We start from the raw sequence: 20957 nt of genomic DNA on the forward strand, positions 1-20957 counted from the left end.
ACCAGATTTTATTTTATTTCAAATAAAACACAAGGAAGTGTTTTAATGCTCTTCTCACAATAGCAATATATTGAAATGCAGAGGATGGCAGTATTTCTGGTTGATCATAAATTCGGCCAAAAAGCACATTGAGGCAAAAAATTACCCATTGAGGGAGAAAGTGCCTCCCCTCTTTGTAAATTCAGGACCTGAAGTCTGAAGCTGTGGCAAAGCTGAGGGGCTGGACAAATAAAGTTAGTTTTTGGTTTCTAGAGATAATCTCTATAGTAGAGATTTGAATGAAATATATAGCAGAAAAGAAGTTTAAGTATACTTTGTTTCCAGAACCATCTAGAAAATAAATTACATTTTTCCTGGGGTGGCAGTTGCTTAACAATGAATAATTCTTTGACATCTATTCCTAGCATTTTGATACTCCTTTTTTTGTCAGGAATATGGAGTTCAAGCAACTCCATGAACTTCAGGTCATACACTTGCAGCGTATCAGAACAACGGTCATCTTGGTGGGGGAATTAAATCTTTGATTGTTTACAGGACATTAGTTTAGCTAATGTTAAATGCTATTGTTAGTAATGTTTAAATATTCTAATTAGATGTTGACAAAAGGTTCTGCAGGTTCAGTTCTTGTTAGAAAATTTTCATTTCTCTACACAGGACTGACCAATAAGGGTTTTTCTTCGGAAGAAAGTATTCTAACCTTACAGTTGTTTAAAGTTTGGGGTTTTTAAATAATAGGTTGAAAAATTACTGTGATCTGTAGTGGATTGAACAGTCATCATATGCATTTTTTATTTGTCCAAAAATACCATCTGTCTGCTTAAGTTCCCGTGGACGTTTGTGACAGAACTCTCAATTCAACATACAACCACTTCTTTCAAAAAGATCTGTCAGACTGTAGTGGAGGATATCTCAAATAAAATAACAATCAAAATAACCAAACAATGCAAATCTATTTCTCAGATTTTTATTTTCTGATGTGTGATTCACGATTTCTTGATTTGAGTTGCTAATGAAATACTATGATTTAGAAAAAGTTTTCTGCATCTTAAAAAATTAGCTATTCTTAGACAGCTTCCTAGGCAGAGATGATCTTAATATTTTAATGCTTTTTAACTGCTGCTGGTTTCTTCATTCTGCATTAATTATTTACAGTTTCACTTTCATGGCTTCTTCAGGCCAGGTATAGGAATCAGCCACAAAGCTGTTGTAATCAGTGCTGTAAATCTGAGAGCGGATGAAGGCTTCCAGGTCCTTGGGCTGAGGATAGGTGGAGGCAGTGTTATTCCTGTAGGCTTCTTCTGCGATCTAGAAAGATGCACAATCCTAATTAGTGCGGATGGATTATTGAGTACATTTAGCAGGATTTAAAAGTAGGAATTCGTTCAAAATCAGCATGAGACTTCATATTCTCTGGTGTTGGACAGTCACCTGCACTCACCCTGGATCCAGGCTAGTATGCAGTGAATAAGACTGGATGGAACAGGATGATGTTTGTATTTAAGTGGGTCTGACTCACTTCTGCTTTTGAACAGGATTTCAAAGAGTCTTTGCTGTTACAAATACAGTGCTCCTACTTGCCCAGTAATATCTTAGCTTTTAATGTGCAGTGGTGGATAAAATATCCCACAAGCCCCAAGCACTGAGGTACAATTTCTGCTTTTCTATCATCACACTACCCTGGTTAGCCATCTTCTCCAAAGCACTGTAAGAAAAGTGTGATGTGTTCAAAGCTTCCACACTCCCTGCATATTAGAGAAGTTTACTATTTGCCATCGTTTGATAATATACTTCAGAAAAGGTAATCTCACTCATATCAAAGTAGCCTTTCTTGTCTAAAGAATACCTATGTGAGAAACATATATCTTTAGAATGGACATTCAAAAACAGAAGAATTCAGTCACACTGGTTTTATGCAGCAGCACTTTTTGGAAAGATACACTTGAAACTGTACTTGGGAAACAAATTAATACTCGTCCTTTGAATAAAAGGGAGATGGTCTTCCTCTTGCTCTCCTTAGCTCCCTTTAAAACATAAATGTTTTAGTTTGGTGAGAAGCTGTAACCAAAGTCACTGTATTTAGATATCTTTTCTAGGATTAATCTGAATCTCAACTCGATTTGACTCAGAAGCACTTTGGGTGTTTATCTTAAGGCTTATCCTCAGGTCTGTGCACATAATTACCATGGTTGAATAAGGTCTGAATTTATATCCAACATTCATTATTCCAAAATATTTTTATATTGCTACTCTCCTGAAAGGGGCAGAGGCCATTGCTAAACCTCTTGGGCTGTATGAGCCAGAGCAAATATTTGCAGGAATAAAGTTTCAACAAAGAACAGGCAGAGAGAATCATTGAATTTTCCTTTTTTTTTTTTTTTTTTTTTTTTTTTTTTTTTTTTTTTTTTTTTTTTTTTTTTTTTTTTTTTTTTTTTTTTTTTTTTAATATATATATATAACATGCACAAGTAGAAGAGGAATTTCTCTCAGTATCTTTCTGCCAAACATAATTTGATTTTGCCTGAGGAATCCAGGTAACATTTTGGCATCTACAGAACAGAGTTTTTACTTGCCTAAGATGACATAAACTGTGAGTGGGAATTTTTTTTTTTAAATACACAAAAGTGAATCAATATAGGGAAACTGTTTCATGCACGAGGGCTCCTTGTTATTCTTTCAAAAGAATATGGAGTAAGTGGAATCATTCACATTAAGGTAACAAAGAGAAAAACAATCATTAGAGAAAAAAAAGGCCACAGAAGACCAGCAAAATAACCTCCTAAAATATTGACCCCCCACCCTAAAAACAGAATAAGAGAGGAACTGAGATAAATGCTAAATGCAGTATTTGAAAGCTTCTCCTCTCCAGGACAGCCAAATTTCTTGGAAAACTGTGGGTTTAGGTCAGTTTCTGAGAATCCAGCTCTGTATTTGCTGGTAATAAAACAATCAACCTATTATCTGCTGACCTAAACCCAAGCCATAAACAAAAAGCATTCCCTGTAGTTATTATTTTGATAGGCCAGAATAACAATGGGAACAAGAGGGAAGAGTGCCTGGGCACGGGTGGACATTTACTCCCTTGACAGGCAACTGATAACCATGAAGGGCCGAAAGCCTTGAGATGTGCAGCTGGCACGACTGGGGCTGGGAACCTGCTCCTGGCTGGTGGACAGCACAGTCTGGGCTCTACAGACAAACACTTGCTACAGTTCCGTGGCTCTCCTTCTTGCATTTGGGATTACATTTACATTTATGAATTGAAGTTTAATTTTGAAACTGCTACGTGTCCAATATTGATTGATGTAAACCAACCTCGACTTGTGTGAAGGTGTGCTGGTTGATCAAATCAAATCAAATCAAATCAAATCAAATCAAATCAAATCTTCAATTATGTAGAGAGTATGGGAAGAAGAGAAGCCACAAAAGGCTGAAATGACTTACTCTCACAGCAATTTTCAGTGACACATCCTGAATAGTGACTAATGGAGGGTAGAGACGACCTTCCTGTAAATTCTCCTCTGAAACTTCCTGAGCTATAACCTAGAAATGAAGTAGACATGTTTAACTTGACATGCAGATACAGACGGATCTTTATTAGACAGTGATTAGTCTTAAGCAAAAAAATGTTTCCGCTTTGGCAAATCACACAGATATTGTTTAATCAACCTAGGCAGTTTTTTTTTTAGAACCTGGTTTGTCATTAGGAGTAGCTACACAAGAACTAGAAATTTAGGGAGTTACGCCCTTTTCTCACTCAGACAATAAGACTTATTCAAGTTTTGAGTAAGTCATGACACACATAAACCAGTAAATAGTTCATAATGAGATAAACATTCCAGCTAACAACTGTAATCAGATCGAAGACTTCTAGAATTCAATGCACCTATTATTCTGGCAGTTGTCAAGTCAACCTGTACAGAGAACAGCTGAAACCCCTAAGTGTAAAATGCTCTGAATGAAATTACTGGTGACTGAGTAGGTTTGCTGTGTGTCCAGCTCACAGATCTAGCCTGTATGAGATCATAAAAGTAAGTATGAGTCAACCACAAAACAAAGCAAAATAAGATTATCCAGGGCCTTTCAAAGCCCTGCTGGTTGCTGTAGTTGGATTTTGAAATAGAAGGTCTAATGCTAAATTCTGGCTTGCTGGGACAGAAAAAACATGCTGTTAGAACAGTCTGTCCACACCACTTGAAGGGGGTCTGTTGTCTCAACCATATCAAGTAACTAAAGAAATTATTTTGCTCTTTGATTGATTTTTCACGAGACTGACCAGGAGAGGAACAGTGCAGGGGTTTCAGTGCACGTCTGAGAGCACCATTGCCTTTATGGCTTGAATATTCCTGCTTCGTCTTCCTAGCAATACTGGAAATGTTTTGTTGCCATCACCAGCAATGAACAGATGAGGAAAGCACAGCAAGCTGGAGAAGGTGGTTTTTACTGTTTACTCATTGGCCACATGAAAAACCTCCTGTTACCACAGGTTGTGAGGACACTCCGTGCGGAGTGAGGAGACACTGCTTGCACTGCGTGCTTATGGGCTTACTTCATGAACTTCCTCTATTTCTGCAACAGAGACCTTTCAAGAAGCAAAAGGTCCTGGGGCTGCCTTTGGAACTAATGATATTTCTGGTATCATGAGGAAAAAAAATTGGTTGTCATTTGGGGACTTAAAATAGAAAATAATCTTACGGGGTGATCCAGATGTAGATAGAAGAAAAACTCTGGTCTGGATAGCATCTGATGACAACATGTAAGACCCAACAAGGTTCTGAAAACACTAGGAAGTTCTGAGAAGCACTGAAGAATGCAACGGATAACAAAGAGAAAGCAAGAAGTGCACTTTTGAGGGAATTTACTATGAAGATACTTGAAACAGAGCAAACTGTTTCCAACAGTTCCTGTTGCATGTGGGAAATATAGATTACTTGCAAAAAACTAGAATGGCATCAGAACAGATGCCTAGATGTCATCAATGCATCCTTTCTGGCAGAAGTAGGTAAGTAGTTTGAACCACAGTAACTCCAGGTTCAAAGAGAACCTCTTGTGCAATCTAACTGCATGTTGGTAGGTGTGGTAAGTTTTTCCATTTGGAGTTAAAATGCAACCCAGAAGAGTAGTAAGAGATTATACTCTTGAGTATAACAAGTACAGGAAAATTACTTGTTTACATTTAAATCTGATACCGAGAAATCCAGCAGAGAAAAATCCTCTAGGGGGAGCTAAGAGAACGTGAAATCTAGATACTGCTCCCCATAACAGTAACTGGGTTATTTCAAAATGATTCACAGCCCTTTGATGTGCATCTGAATGAGTAAAGAGGAGCTTGCAACATGAAATCTCTGATGTTAAAAGTTTATCAGGGCTCTGTAGGAAAGGTGAAATCTGAAGAAATCAACAGCAAGCTGCTGGTAGTGTAATGCATCACTGAAAAAAAAAATGGTTCAGAAGTGAAGTACTTCTGTTTTGTGATGGGGTTGATAGAAAGTAACAATATTTAGGCACTGTTGGAAGAGGGAGAGGTAGCAAGTTCAACTGTATAGATGCCATGCTGTTACTTCTAACGTAACGCTGTAAAATCATTTAAAACTATGCAAAACCACAGAAACTAGCATTTTTCAAAGAGAATGACACCTTCGTGTGGTCTTTAAAACGCACTCCTTGAGAACACCAGACCAGTGGCAGGGGAAAAAATGATGAATCAAGATTTGGCATTATTGAGAAAGTAAGAGTCAACACAGGAAATGTAATTGAACTAATATATAACTTCACAGTGTAACACTGCTTTGAGCAATTTGTGGTTTTGCTTCACGTACTTCAAATAAGAATAGAATAGAATCCAGAGGGGTATAAAGAATAACCAAGAATGATCCAAAGTTTATATTTTGTACAAGGAGACAAAAAGTGATAAAATAGACTTGGGAGATAAAAAGAGAAGACTGAAAAAAATGCAAAAGATAAATGAAGGTGAGCATTTCTTATGGTTCTATAGGGAAACCAAATCAGCAGACAGCAGAAAATTCTAAGAGGAGGGTTTCTTTGACCACAGAACTCCTAATTGCGACACCAATTGCCAAAAGATGTTTGAATGTATGACCATGTTTAAAAAGCCACTAGGCTCATTTATGAAAGAGAAATCCATACAGGGATAAAACATCCAGCACAGGAAGGCCATACAGTACAGGATGCCAGATACTGAGAAGCCATTTCAGCAGAAGGATTACTCTGTCCTTCTTCTCTATTTATCTTCCTTTCCTCAGCTTCTGCTATGATTACTTTCACAGGAAGATACTGAGCTGTTTGGATCTTAGGTCTAACCCAATATGGATATTTTTATGTTTTAAATCTTAATTAATTCAAGGTTTTTTTGTAGAAAAATTAGCTAAGCCTTATTGCAGAACCTAAATGAAAAACAACCAAGACAAGACAAACGGCATAAAGCAAGTTGGGCCATCTTGGTTTTAGGAGGACATATTCTCCGTAATGAAACGGGATTATTTTTGGAGTAACTGAACCATAGGACACACACACCAAGAATATTTCACTAGTTCATAATTCTCTGTCCCTTTTGTTATGTTTGGTAAGACTTTGAAGAATAGGTAACATCCCTTGTCAACATAGAGCAATTGCCTGCAATTAAGAGGTAGCTTTGATTTATCATCCAAACTCAAAGTTATGTTCTATCTTACTTGCAAGGAAGTGAAGAACAGGAAAGTTAAATCTGTTGTAGTTACAATAAGCTATTTGGGACTTCTATCATATTTAGTTGAAGAGGTGGCAAAGCAAGAAGACAGGAGGTGCAGGTATGCAGCCTGGGCTGCTACTTTTTATAATTTCTTTTTTTCAAGTAAGCTAGCACCTCAATCTAAGAAGGTCCCTCTGCCCTAAAAAAGGTGTGGTTTTGGTGCTTTACATTTTGCAGCATCTTGGATGCTTTCATTTCAAAGGAAGACTACTAAGCACTACTCTAAAACCCACATGAAACTATTCTGATTTTACCCTCCCATTAAAAAAAGACAACAAAACAAAACAAAACAAAACAAAGCTCTTTTGGTTTGTACTGTAATTTCAGCTAAGGGCCTATGCAGCCCTCCCCAGTCTTCACACCCCTGACACCTCTTCTGGTAAAGCCTCCTGTGACATCCACGAGCTGTTGCCGTGCCCAGTGACTGGCTGTGGCTCACCCAAGCCCAGCCACCCACTGCCCCTCACATCCATAAGGAGACCACATGTGAACACCCTCAGCTCTGAGCCGTAAGACAAGAGGCTAATCCAGGGATATTGCCACCGACAGAGACTTTCTATGCCAGACGAAAGATACATTTTTATATTTCAAAGTTTTCTAGGGGTTTTATTAGAGGAAGACAATTGTGCAGCAAAACCTTCACCAAAAAAGAAGAGTCGGGAGAGAACCTCTACCTCAAGAGAGAGTTTAAAAGCTTCCTCACCATTTCTGACACTAGTTTACTTCCCTGTTAAATTTTTTTGTTCAGAACAGACTTTTTTCTAACTTAGTCGACTGCCACTTGGAGCACAGTTCAATCCACGTATGTGCCACTTTTCATCCACCAGAACCCTACATATAGGAACCATTTCACACAAAACAAATTGAAGCAACTTCTACACTGAAGTAGGACAACTGTGTAACACAGCACTTTAGACTGGAAAGTGAGGATCACCGTATCCAACTGAAATTACAGGGGAGGATTTAAAGGGAAGATATAATTATCCAGAGACTTAGGAGATGGATCATTGCCCTCCTAAGATGGTTAAAGCCAGTGGAGACAGTCTGGGCCTTTTTAAAGATGGAAATTGTGAACATCTTTCTTACAGAGGGCAGGCTGCTGGCAAACTTTTTTAAAGATGCCCATAGTATGCACTAGCATCAGACTTTTAATTACTTTGCATGGACATGGTCAAACCAACATCCACTGCCCAGGGCTTTCTAATCCCTGAACCTTGGCTCTTTCTGAGCAGGATGAGCTTAGGAGCACATTCCTGGGAGCTGAGTAGCCAGGAGCTTATACAGGGATAGCCCCCATCACTATGGGGGAAGGAAGGAAGCTGAGTCCTGTGAGGCTCATTACACTGATCCAGGCACCAGCCAAGAGCAGAACCAACAGAGGCAATGGAAGAGAGAGGAACTCTAAGACAATCCAGAAAGAGAAGAAAAAGAAGAGTGGGTCTCGGAGGCAGGAGTGGTAAGGGTGCAATGGCGCTGTAGCAGATGAGGAGCAAAGATACTGAACTGAAAAAAAAAAAGAAAGTTTAAATTTTCTTAAGCGAGAAACAGCTGAAGAAAGACTGGCGTTGTTTTGGGGAATTTTTTGTAAAAAAAAAAAAGTGTTAAGCATTTGATTTCAACCCCTGATGCCAATTTATTTTGTTTGAATATAAGATTCTCAAATAATAAAGGCCACATTCTTCTCCCCTATATGTTGAAGATAAAATTATGTGCACTTATGATATCATAATGTAAGACAGTGGATGTCAGATCTGGAACAATCACTGGAAGTAGGTGGTGAATGGCTCCCAGAACCAGAAGTGTTTCCTCTCTGTTCATCTCTTGCCCACTAAGTAGAGATAAAAGAGGAGAGATCACATTTTGGATAATGTCAGAACAAAAAATTGCCTGAAAAAAGAGAAGAACCAATGGAAAAAACGAAAGGAAGAAAAACAGGAAGAATAACATCACATTTGTGTAGAACTGTGGCACAAGGAACCACAAGGCAATGGAGCACTTCCACCTGCTGTTGACAAGGGAAGTCCACATAAAACAATGCCAATGGCTCTACTCAAAAAAAAAAAAAAGGGTCGAAAGAAATTGAAACACTTTTTGTAAGCAAAACACACACACAAGTCACACCAAAGCTACTAACATCAATAATAATAATTCCTTTCTATCTAAATGAAACCTATGTGCCTGTGCATGCAAGTACATATGTGCATTTACCTGTGATAGGACAGTACAGAAGTCTTTCTCTTTTTTTCCTTCCCAATAGAAAGTGAACTTTATGTCAGATGACCTCAAGTATTAACTTTTTTAAAACAACTTATTCAAAGAGAATTTATAAAAAACAACACACTTTGCATATAAAGGCCTTACACAGGAAGCAGTATTTTTCCAGTCCTAAAGTTTAGCTATTTCTGTTTAATTGCTCAATAATACTAAGCCACTAAATAAAGGAATTTAAATAATTTTGAATATGGTACCTCAGCAGTTGTAAGGAATACATCCTCATCAATATGTCTCAGTCCACATGAAATAACACCAAGGGCAACTCCTGGGAACACATAGGAATTGTTACCCTGTCCCGGATAGAGAGTTTGTCCACTTGGAAGAGTGACAGGATTGAAAGGACTTCCACTGGCAAAAACGCCGCGTCCCTAAATCGTAACAAGAAAGCCAAAAAAAGCACGTTAGCTGAGAGATTGCTGTTGAAATATCACACAGAGCCTTCTAAATATCCACCACTGTGGAAGGTGGGTTGCATCTATTTAGTATCTTTTCTGAGGGTGTTGGAGCTATTTGACTGAATATGTCTCGAGAACATCAGGATGCTGATCCTAGAGATCACTGGTGGTTCTCTGCGACTGCCTGGTGTCAGATAGTAACAGCTGCCTTACTCAGGTAAGAGCTCTCCATACAATTTAGAAGGGGAGAAACAGAAAGCTAGCACTCATTATTCACTTTGTGAGTCCATGCCAGCAGAAGGGTACATGGGAAGCAGAAACGCGTCTGGAGCTGTAAAACTCAAAGTGGACAATACAGTCAACAGGTGATGCTACTGGATTCCTTTTTCCCAAAAAGAAAAGCATCCAAAAAAATGACACCAAGGTAACTAAGTGTTGCATTTTTGGATGGGGCAATTTTATGAGGAGCTGTGAGCAGGTAAAGCTCTTTGTTCTTCCCAGTTCCTTATTTCAGTCCCTTGGGCCCACCCCGCAGCTCAACAGAACAACAAATGGGCAAGCTCTGTCCCAGGAACATCATCCCACAGCGTAACCTGTTAGTGTGGGACTTCCTCTGCCTGGACTTTGTGCTTCCCCTCTTCGTAATATACTGAGCAGGGTGAGGGCACCAAGTCAGGCAGTGGCCAGTACTGATGAACCATTAGAATGCTTCCCAGCAGATTTTTGGGTAATGACAAGTAGGACTGGGGCTGACAGGGCCCAGGCACCATGCCCAGACCAGTGCATGTAGGCAGTATGGCAGAGCCAGCCTGTTTTGGGGGAATTAGAGAATTTAGCCATAGTTCTTGCCTCTCTGGGGAGGGAGCACCCTCAAATTTAAGCAGTGAGTTCAGATGGAGAAGAAAAGTCAGGCTTTATTTATGCTAGCACTGCTGAAGTGATAAATGTCACTGTCGAATACTTCAGAGGCACTTTATATCTGAAATACCTATGCCTGTTTTAGAGAACTGGAAACGTGCATTTTAGAATATGCCACTGTTGCTATTCAGCTCTTCAGAAGAATATTTTGTTTGGTTTGGTGTCATGCACTATTATCATGGCTGGCTTATTATATGTTTTGGTGACAGATCAAATACTTCATTGTGTCTTCTGCTCTGTTTACCAGATGTGGTTACCCACTATAACCAATACTTCATGTAGGCTGCTTCCCTGGCACCTGCCCCGTGCTGTAATTGCATCTGTGCAGTGGGGAATAGACATGCTAAATTTGTCTTTTAAACACTGCAAAACTGTCATTCAAACTGCCCTGCATTTAACAAGAAATCCAAACACAATCCAGTAGCAAACATACAGTCAAATACTCATACATTTTAAATTCTAAACTGAATTACAGGATAACATGATTATTAACACTTCTATAATACAACAATAAATAAGCAAGCACAGTTCTCTTAATTTTCACCTATGTTTCTATAATAGAAATCTTTGTAAGAGGAGTCAATTACCCCAATTCTTAATGAAGAATGATTTTAAAGATTATGCTTCATGTATTGAAATATTTTCTAACCCTAAAGACTATTTCTAAAATCTCAAATGAAAAGCATGCCACTGTGTGTATGCATGTATTTCACAAAGTGGTACAATTCAAAAACAGACATAAGGCTTTAATCGTTGATGGCTTCTGATGCTTCAGTTATAATAAAGGTTATGAGTCTTGCCTGACACCAATAAAATCTGTTATATGTTTTATGAGAATGTAAGCATGTAGAGAATTCAGTGCAATTGTCTTGATAAAATCTGAAAAACCTGTTACTTAATTTAACTAATTCTATCTATGCACACAGACATGATTAGTACTTGCTACTGAACCCTCTGTCCTCCTCCCAATTTAAATTTAATTTCAGATTTACTTTTCATGATGTATACTGGAGAAATGTTAATCTTTGGTTACCTCTGTATATTTGTAGCACTGCTCAGCAGTGCATTCTGCTTTGCTGGTAGGATTGCTGAGAGCAAAAATTATAGGACGTTTGTTTAAAGCAGCCATATCCTGAAGAATTTGTTTAGTAAAAGCACCACCAACTGCAGCAACTCCTAAAGAAGAAGAACACACACATAACAATAGACAAATTAAATCAAAGTAGGACATGCATGTCACTTGTAAATGAACAGAGCTCTTTTTACTGCCTATCTCCCTCTTTAAAATGGAGTCCAACCTTTTTCCTAACACGTGGTTAAAATTAAGTTTTGTATAAAAGATCTTGCAACAGTGAAACTTCAGTATTATCCCTAACATGAGGCAGAACCTATTCAACCCTGTACAATTTGGTGAATTTCTCCTTTCACTTTTCTCAGGCCCTTTATATAACTCCTAATCTGCAGGTAAGCCCAGTAAAGGAGAGATGCAACTCTGGCTCCCAAAGTCTTATGCAACAGACTGGATAGTTTCTCCCCAATCCAGTGTGTCAGATTTCAGTCTTTTCTGACATGGTGAGTAACATCTCTGCCTTCTACAGCTGAGCTGAGCTGATGATTAATCCCAATTTTGAGTCTAAGCCTTCCCTGACAGCAATTTTTTTTTGTTTAATATATCCCTTTTCATCTCACCAGATACACTTTTCTGTTCCCTATACTGTCCATACTTATAAATGCTTTTCCCAGAACTGAATGCCAATCTTGCAGCATGAAATCATCTAACTTAGGTTGCACTCTGCTGCACTGCAGACACTCAGAGAGTATTACATCTTGGACCTCAGACACTTCACAACCGAAAAGGGGTGTGTGCAATATTTTTGAGATGCCAGGTATACCCATATTTCTGACTAATCTATGAGAGTGGGGAGGTCCTTCCTCCCCACACCTTTAGTGAAAAACAATTAAACAGATCTTGGAGTAAAACTCAGCACCTTTGTTTTCCAGGAGGCCCCTCTCACCCGGCTTGGAGAGAAGGGAGTTTCCTTCTTGCTCAGAGCCCAAAGTGCCTGACAGCCCATTCTGCTTTCCACACAACATCTGAGTTTCAAAAGCAGTAAAAAGAGCTGGTTTTCCCTCTCGTGGGGGAGTGGAAATGGATTAAAGCCTGGGCAGGGAGAGGAGAGCCTGGAACTTGGGTCAGTACTGTAACCTCTTGTGACTCACGCTCAAATGATCACCCTGACATTGCCCAGTCTAACAGGACATGTTGGTATCTGCCTGAGGGAAGCATAAGGTCCTTGGAGGGAGGTGAAAGGGGCCCTCACTGCACAGAAGTGGTTAGAAGGTCATGCTTCAGGATTAATATTTCTCTGCCTCAGAGTATTTTCTGACTGATTCCACGTGAAGTGTGGTATCATCTGTCACACAGTATTATTTTTTGCAACTCTGAGCTCTCTGTACTTCCCCTTCTACGAATGGACAAGAATGTTTAGATGCAAAAGCTCTGCTAGACCAGCTAGGCCACTCTATATTTGATGAATAGTTAATGCAGTCATGATTCTGGCCCACTTATATAAGAGCCCATTATACACCCTGGTTTCTGGTTTAATCTTCAGTTGTCAAATGTTTGATGCATTTGCTTCTGGACAGCCAAGAGTAAGAATGACAACTATCTTCAAATATAAAGTTAAAACAAAATGCTCATTGACTTTTTTTTTTTTTTAATTGCAATTTCTTATACTGAGTCAAGCTAAATTAGGTCTTTTCCTTGAGGCATCATAGGCAATGAAATATATATGAGGATTTGCTGAGCCAGAGCTAAGTAAAACATTGGGAGAAGGACTATCAACATATTTTCCCATGACTCTGGGATTTTTTGGGGAGGGGGGGATTTTTGGTTTGGGTGAATAGCCATTCAGTATCCTCCCCAATATTAGTTTCAATCGCTGTTTCTGATAGAAGAGCCTTCATTACTCAAAACTTGCAGGATAATTTTCACTGTGGCATTTCAGTTTTTCTAGCATCTGATAAATGATTTTACTAGCTAGATAATCTTCAAGTCTTATGTATAAACAAAATTATTCAAGAGTACTTGCAGTTCATTCCTGAAATTGTCACTGAAATATAGTAATCAAACTACAGAAAGCTGAGGAATCTGTTACCGAGATGACAGTCTTACAGCTTTTACAAAAGAAAAGGTCTTTGTAAAATATGCATTTTGGTCTACATAGAGGATTGCTGGATAAGGATTTAATTATGAGCGAAGACTCAGATACAGCACACTCAAAATCACACAGTTTAACATGTGCTTAACTCAGTTTTGTCACTCTAAGTTTGAGGCTGTTTATTTTACATCCACATTAAATCAGAAATAATTTATGAAGGTGGTAAGGTCCTCCAACATTTAAACCTACTTGGATCATCCCCCCTGTAAATGGGTGGCTCAGGGTAAAAGCAGTGTTACATGCCTGGATAGCTACTATTTGTTCAGTTGCTTAATTGAGTCCATTATGCACCCAGTGTTTTCTACAAACACACAAAGGTAAACTCTGTTCCGAGGAACTTGATCTTGTCTTCAGACAAAGCCACATCCCCACTTTTATTCAACAAAGAATAAGGCCATTGCTTTAAAGTCAAAGAAATTACCTATTAGCACAGATGGCTTTATATCTCTAACAATATCTTCTAGATCCTTCATTTCAGCGTGTTCGTGGGCAAAACGCTGCTTCTCAGATGTTAATGAGGCACGCCCCTGAGTAAGGAACAAGAAGAAAAACATATTTATTTTGAGTTTAATGGAACCTAATATCCTGGGATAATCAGTTTACAAAGTATCTGGTTTAACACATCCTATTTTCGTTTCTACTTTTGCGTCTACCATATTAGACAAAATTACACCGTGTACAGTTAATGGGCTTAGGATAATTTAAGACTAATCTATTTCTCTAAGCGGTAGAAAATAACTTTTCTTTAAATTTGTAACAGCTCTAGAACACCAGTCTATTAACAATTATATGAAAGCATCATTAATTTCTTCTTTGAAGCATTCTTAAAGGCGTTTTACATGTTAACATTTAATCAAATGCTTAAAATTACTAATGATAAAGCATAAATGTATTTATAGAGCAAACAGTGCAGATCTGCCGGGGAGGCGGCGAATGGATTCCTAACTTAGCAACACAAAAATAGTTCCTCACAGCTTTTTCAGCTTTGCTCTTGTCCAAAAGTACAGAGACTGTATGGGGTGAGTATGTAGACTGTAAGGGGAGCCTATATTTTGCTAGACATTGTTTAGGTCACTCATTATTAAGAATGGAATAAAAATAATTCTAACCAGATGTCTGGTGCACCATTTTTGCATTGACAAAATTGACTCAGCTGTGAAACAACTTTCACCCTGACCTATACCAGCAATTTCCACCCACCAATGCCCAACAAGGTTCCCAAATGGAATATGATAGATGCCAGAGAAAGGGCTGTAGAGTACCATTGACATGGACTGGGCTGCAAAGAGGATTTGAGCTCAGTGTAGGTAACGTGGAGTGCAGGGCAAGAAGGGGCCAGAATTTTTGAAAGTTATATTAGTTATCTCAATCCGCAGATGCACACAGGCATCTGAGAATTTCAGCAGAAGAGTTTAAAATGTGTATGCTTCCACCCCTCATTTTAGTCTCGTGCCTGCAGAAAACATCACTGCAAAAGCACTTCTCGAACACAAATCTAGACGATGGTTCCAGCCCCTCAAACATCTTACAATTTCAGATGGAAAGAAGCAGATTAAACGGATTAAACAGATATTTAGGAAAGTACATGAGGAAAACTGAATGCCAAATGTAATTTTGCCCAAATAGCCAGAACAGATATGTCTTGGTTCTCCAGCCATAGCTTTTCTAACTGATAAGATGAAAGTTGCTTTACTCTTAGCAAGGTTATTATGACTACACCAAAGTACTGGAACAGAATTCATTCCACATTTTCGCCAAAGTGTATGAATTCAACAACTTTGGCTCAATTCAGGGCTTTGGATGTAAGCCAGGATTAGTCTTTTAATGGCATTTTTGCTCCATTTTAACAAAACCAAGAAAGTTGATGCTACATGTCAGACCACAACTCCGCAATTCCAACGTGTGGCTGTGCCAGTCCCCTCACAGAAGCTCCTCTGCTGGTTCTGGGAGAGCCACTGCAAGAGCTGGTAGGCAGAAGAAAAGGTGGTTTTTCATTTCCAGCAGCAAGAAAAGCACTTCCATCCCAAGGGTACCATGGGAAGCCGCGGAAGGCTGTTATGTGGTCAGGACTGACTGAGCTGGTCTGCCACACAGGATGCCAGCTTCTCTAGGCTCATCTGTGATTAAAAGGAATTTCCAGAGATTTCTCTTCTACAGATTTTTATGCATGGATGGGCTTATGCAGGTCTTAAGTGTTCTCCTAGAGCTATTAGCACAGAAGCACTAAGACACAGGCCCTTGGTTTCCTTTGTGGATAAAATGTGAAATTCTCAGCCTCGAGGGAATGCTGCAATATTAATAATTTTTGGCACATTCCTGCTTGAATCATTCCACTATGAATACACATTTTGCAGTCTGCCCTTTCCCAACGTCCCAGCAGATGTCCCCACAGTCTGCATGCCTGCTTTAGACCCACCTCATTTTAAAGCAGGAATTTTCCTTAACGTTTTCAGGGGGAAAATATGAAGCTTTTTTTTAAGTCAGCAAATAAAAAAAAAAAAAAAAAGCATTTATGACTTCCAGGCCAAAAGCTTGTTGCTAGGAATAACTCAAACTACAAAAGCCACTTTTCATTCTAAACCACTGGTTGGTTGGAATCAAAATGCTCAGTGGAGCCTGACTTGGAGACAGATTTCCTGGGGAGCCAGGAGTGGGTGCTGTGGGCTACCATGAGATCCCAGGCTGCTTCTTCAGCTGGTTCCTTAATGGCTTATCGTACTGCTGTTGAGGAAGCTAGTTTTTAATCTGGCCTTAAAAAACCCCACCTCTAGGAGACTGCCTTGAGCTACCAAGAAAAAAGAAATCACTGCCAAGCACTGTGACCATCTCGTTCTTCAGGTTGTAGCAGGCTGGTAGATCTGATCACCTCCAGGATCTGCAGATCTGAGCAGATCCTTTGGGAAAGGTGACCTTCAATTTTTTCCACAGTGAATAGCAGTCAAGAGGTCAGGCTGACATCTTAGTGGATAAAAATGTTGATATTTTTTCACTTTTAGTCAAAACAAATAAACAAAATACTTCATGAAGTAGTTACTTCTTCATACAGTTTTATTCTTGATAGGCTTTTGAGGAGGTACTTCAATATTTGAAAATTAAGATAATGACAAATCAATGTTAAAACATTTATTTCTGCAACACCAAGGATTCAAAGTCCTGACATTGATGATCATCTCTCATTTACAAAGAAGTAATCAAACATTAAAGATGTGATCCACTGCAACATTTTTCAGGCCACTAGCTAGCGAGATTAGTGCTAGCCAGATGGGTCAGGTTAGGTCAGATTCACTTCTGCCTTATCTTAATTTCTATCTGCTCTTAATTTCACATATGAAATTCTACCATTAAAAAAAAACCCAAACAAACAAAATTAAACCAAACAACCCCCCCCCCCAAACCAACCAAAGTCAAATCCCAAACAATTTAAAATTTATTTATTTATTTATTCATCTTTGGTCTGAATTAACTTGATCCCATTAGTCAGAGTGAATCATGTCTCCAAGTAAATATTTTGTTAGTATATTAACTAAGAATGAAATATTAAATAATGTGGCTTAGCAAAAATAACAGTGATGTACATAGAGATTTTTGCTTGGAAAATGCTTATAAAAGAAATTCTAGAGTTAGGGGGGGCTTAATACATATTTCAGAGTAGATTAGAATTATGAAATGGTTTGGCTTGGAAGGTACCTTTTAAAGGTCATCTGGTTCAACTCCCCTGACATGGACAGGGGGACTTTCCACTAGGTTGTTCAAAGCCCCATCCAACCTGGCCTTGAACACTTCCAGGAATGGAGCAGCCACAGCTTCTCTGGGCAACCTCTGCCAGTGTTTCACCACCCTTTTCATCTTAAAGCTTTTTCAACTTAAAGCTATAATCCCTTGCCCTGTTACTTCATGCCCTTGTAAAAAGTCCCACTCTAGCTTTCTTGCAGGCCCCTTTTAGCTACTATAAGGCTGCTAGAAGGTCTTCCCGGAGCCTTCTGTTCTCCAGACTGAACAATCCCAATTCTCTAGGCCTTTCCTTATAGGAAAGGTGTCAGAAATGTATTTTAATTGCTAATTCGGTGAACCTAAAAGAGCTACATAACACCTCTCTAAAAACTGTGTCCAAGATTTCAAGACCAGGTGATTTGGTTACAAAACACCACTAATTCAGAGGACAGTTGCTTAGGCAGTATTTTTTTTCTCCCCAAATTGACAAATTCTTAAGTTCTGCTCTCTACTAAGTAGAGAGGTGGCAGCAAGAGCATGGTTAGCTTTCGTGCCAACAGGGTAAGCAATGGTTTGCAGGAAGAAACTATTTAGTTTCGTAAATGTTAATCTCAAACTCAGGGGTTGCCAGTCCACTTAGTACAAGCTTCCAGACATCCATCCCTGAATGCTTCTAGCTGGAATAAAAAATTACAGAGGTTTTTGTCAGTCAGCAGCAAGAAGAGGATGGAGCTAAAATGCAGAAGTCTCAATTCTACATTTGTGTGGTTTGCTGTCTTGTTTCCCTGCTGACACTGGAGAGATGCAACGTGGATGAACCTGTCAGTGTCGAGCTGCTCTGACTAAAACATCTTCCAGAAGCACAGAGCCTGTCTTCTGACATTTCTATTTCCAGCCACAGTTTAGCCAGCTTTTGTACTCTGGCTGCTAGGAAATGAGCTGTGGAGGATCAACACAAAGCAGCATAAATCAGAAACTGCTCTGGTCTTCTTGCATCTCCATAATCCTAAGATATTAGCATCACACACAGCTCACTGATATTTCCTTTACTCTTCTAATAGGAAAAAGAAAAAATTTGAAATACTCCATACTAAGAAAGAATTTGAATGAGCTCTGGTATATAAAGCTCTGAGTCTTAAGTAGAAACATCATCTTCAGTCACATTTGGATTTGCCTTCTAAGTCCACTGTCTTGCTCTTCTGGCATTATTAAAAATTCATTCACTCAATGCAAAGGGCTCAGAAAAATCAGTTTAAAGACATGCCTTTTTCAGTACACCAAGCCTCCATATAGTCTCATTGTTTCACTGAAGGACTTCAACACTCGCCAAACAGGGGAGAGATTTTTTCCTGGGGTTCTTATCAAAGAATGTCACTGCACTGTTCAAACAGCTATATGAAGACTTATCTAGACCCGACATCAGCTGCCTTAAGTTGTATTATGTTTTCTATTACATCTAACATACGTAGATGTACATAAAGATACATGTACCTTTCCTCCATCAAGTGACACTCCCCAAATCCCAAAAGGAAGTTTTTCACAATGAAATCCACAGGTGAACTAAAAGATTTAATGTGATACCTGGGCAGCTATTCACAGGGGAATATACAAACTCAAAAACTCTTCCAATAGAAAGAAGGATATAAAGTTAAAAAAAAAGAGACTGTATGTTCTTCTTGCTTTTACTTCCCAAATGTATTCAGCATCCCAAGAAATAAATTAAAAAACCACCTTTCCTTCTATTTTGCAATGCTAGATATTCTTAAATGATTTTCTTAACTTTTATATAATAAGTAATTTGCTAGAGGCATTGTAATAAATTTGCTTGAACTAAAAAAAAAAAAAAAACAAACAAAAAAAACCCCAAACAAACAAAAAAACACGAAAAAACAAAAAAACTTACAAACTATAAAAACCTGATGTATTATGACAACATTCATGGTATCTTTAAAGCATAATCAGACTGCCTGAATGAACTATACAATAGCCTTTCACAACAATGCTGAAGGTTGAGAATATTAATAACACTCAAAAATATTAATAAACCTTAAGTCCAAAAACTCAGTGAAAATTCCAGAAATTACTTTGGAGGAGAAAAGTATTGCCTCCATCCCAGTATAATTCTGTACCAAGAAACCTATGGTATAGTTTGGATTTGAACAAAAGAGAGCAAAACAGCCTGAAAACACACATATTAGAAGTCACTGTGGTATCTCAGATGGAAAGTAATATGAGCTAAATCCTTTATTAGCAAATTAATTACAATGTGGACTGTGTTAAAACAGCAGAGGAAGTACAGAGATAAAGAAACAACAGCAGCATTCTCTGACTGTGACACTATGTATGAGAGATCATGGCAATCCTAAATGGAACAGATTCCCTAATGAAACAGAGGAATTTGTATTATATATTATTAATACATATAGTAAAACACAGTCACTTGGACAACAGGACTTTTCAATTCAAGGAGCAAAAGGAAGTAGCAGGAGTCAGTATTCAATAGTTTTATGAAAAAATTGCTCATATGTTGGTTTTGAAATGGAAGCAGTTTTTAGTTTTAGGGGAGGGTTCTGAAGTTTTTAGTTTTAGTGTCTAATCAACAGGGACCAGGTTCCAAGCAAATATACATCACAGTTTTCACAGAAAGTTACTCATATCATCATATTATAGCCAAATTGAGGCTCAGATAACAAACAGAAATGACCCATCAATAAACCCCTGAGAAAATTCACAGAAAACAGCTGTAAAAACAGGAGACTAGACTGCACAGCAGACATCTATATGGGATATTACAAAACAGGAGGCAAATCTTGCAAATGTCACCAATGTGCAGTCTAATGCCACAGCCCGTTTGATCTGGTTCTGATGGGGCTGCCCCATGAGCCAGAGCTGAAGAGCAGAGCAGCTCTACACCAGTGAGGCAAGAGAGGCAGGGCTGGAAGCTCTCCAAGAACTGCTCTTTCCATCAGCTGGGAGGCAGCTGTGAATAAGCCAGAGCACCCTGATGACTGCACTGTCCCACATTCAAGCAGTGCTGGCACTCATCCCGTCTCACAACCAGGGAGGCACAAATCTATTTATATAAACACTTGCCTCCATTTGACTCTGTCAACTGCAGCTTATTTAAACAAGAGAACAGAGATCAGTACACAGACAAATTAATAAATTCATTGGAGGCTCTTAAATGCTGAAGACATGAGAACCACAGAAGACATGAGAACTGTAGACTAGAGAGCAAAGCAGTCCATTAGTAAGTAGAGTATTTCCAACTGCAAATGTTTTGGGTTTATTTGAATTTTTCCTGTGAGTTTCCCACTGCACAGTTAAGAGCAAAACAAATAAAAAAGCAGTTGTGAAAAAAAAATGTGGTTAAGAGTCATGAGAGAAGGTGGTGAAACATCTCCCTTTTGGAAAATGGTCTCCACATGGCTCTTTCATCACAAGTAAATCCATGGTCTATAGGTTGTTATGAACCATCTTGTTCATCCAGCTCTAGGCAGGGACTGCAGACAGCGCTGGGAGCTGAGGGACCTCCTTGAGAGTCCAATAAAGTCATGAAAAGGAAGGGATAGAAGAGGCAGAGAGAGCAGGCTGAGAGGGGACAGGCCAGGCTGCCCCCCTAGCCAGAACTACAGGACTGCATCAGGTATGAAGAGTCACAAAATGCAAAATAAAAAAGGTAGAGGTATGGAC

The 20957-nt window shown here is 38.8% G+C and overlaps 1 protein-coding gene across 2 annotated transcripts in view; it reads right to left on the minus strand.

The window, feature by feature from the left end:
* Positions 1-950: 950 nt before the first annotated feature.
* ME1 (malic enzyme 1) overlaps positions 951-20957 on the minus strand; it is a 164305-nt gene continuing 144298 nt past the window's right edge. The window contains exons 10-14 of one of the 2 annotated variants that reach the window (XM_027887801.1): positions 13975-14080; positions 11366-11508; positions 9214-9387; positions 3442-3540; positions 951-1305 (exon numbers count right to left, since the gene is read on the minus strand). In XM_027887801.1, coding sequence (XP_027743602.1) covers positions 1147-1305; positions 3442-3540; positions 9214-9387; positions 11366-11508; positions 13975-14080 — 681 coding nt within the window. In that variant the 3' untranslated portion in view covers positions 951-1146. Of the gene's footprint in view, positions 1306-2449; positions 3354-3383; positions 3541-9213; positions 9388-11365; positions 11509-13974; positions 14081-20957 lie in introns of those variants that run through there. The other variant, XM_027887802.1, reaches the window with a different exon arrangement.

The sequence above is a fragment of the Empidonax traillii genome, unplaced genomic scaffold (assembly GCF_003031625.1).
Source record: "Empidonax traillii isolate 1590-97213 ecotype Southwest subspecies unplaced genomic scaffold, ASM303162v1 scaffold222:size850627, whole genome shotgun sequence".
Taxonomy (NCBI): Eukaryota; Metazoa; Chordata; class Aves; order Passeriformes; family Tyrannidae; genus Empidonax; species Empidonax traillii.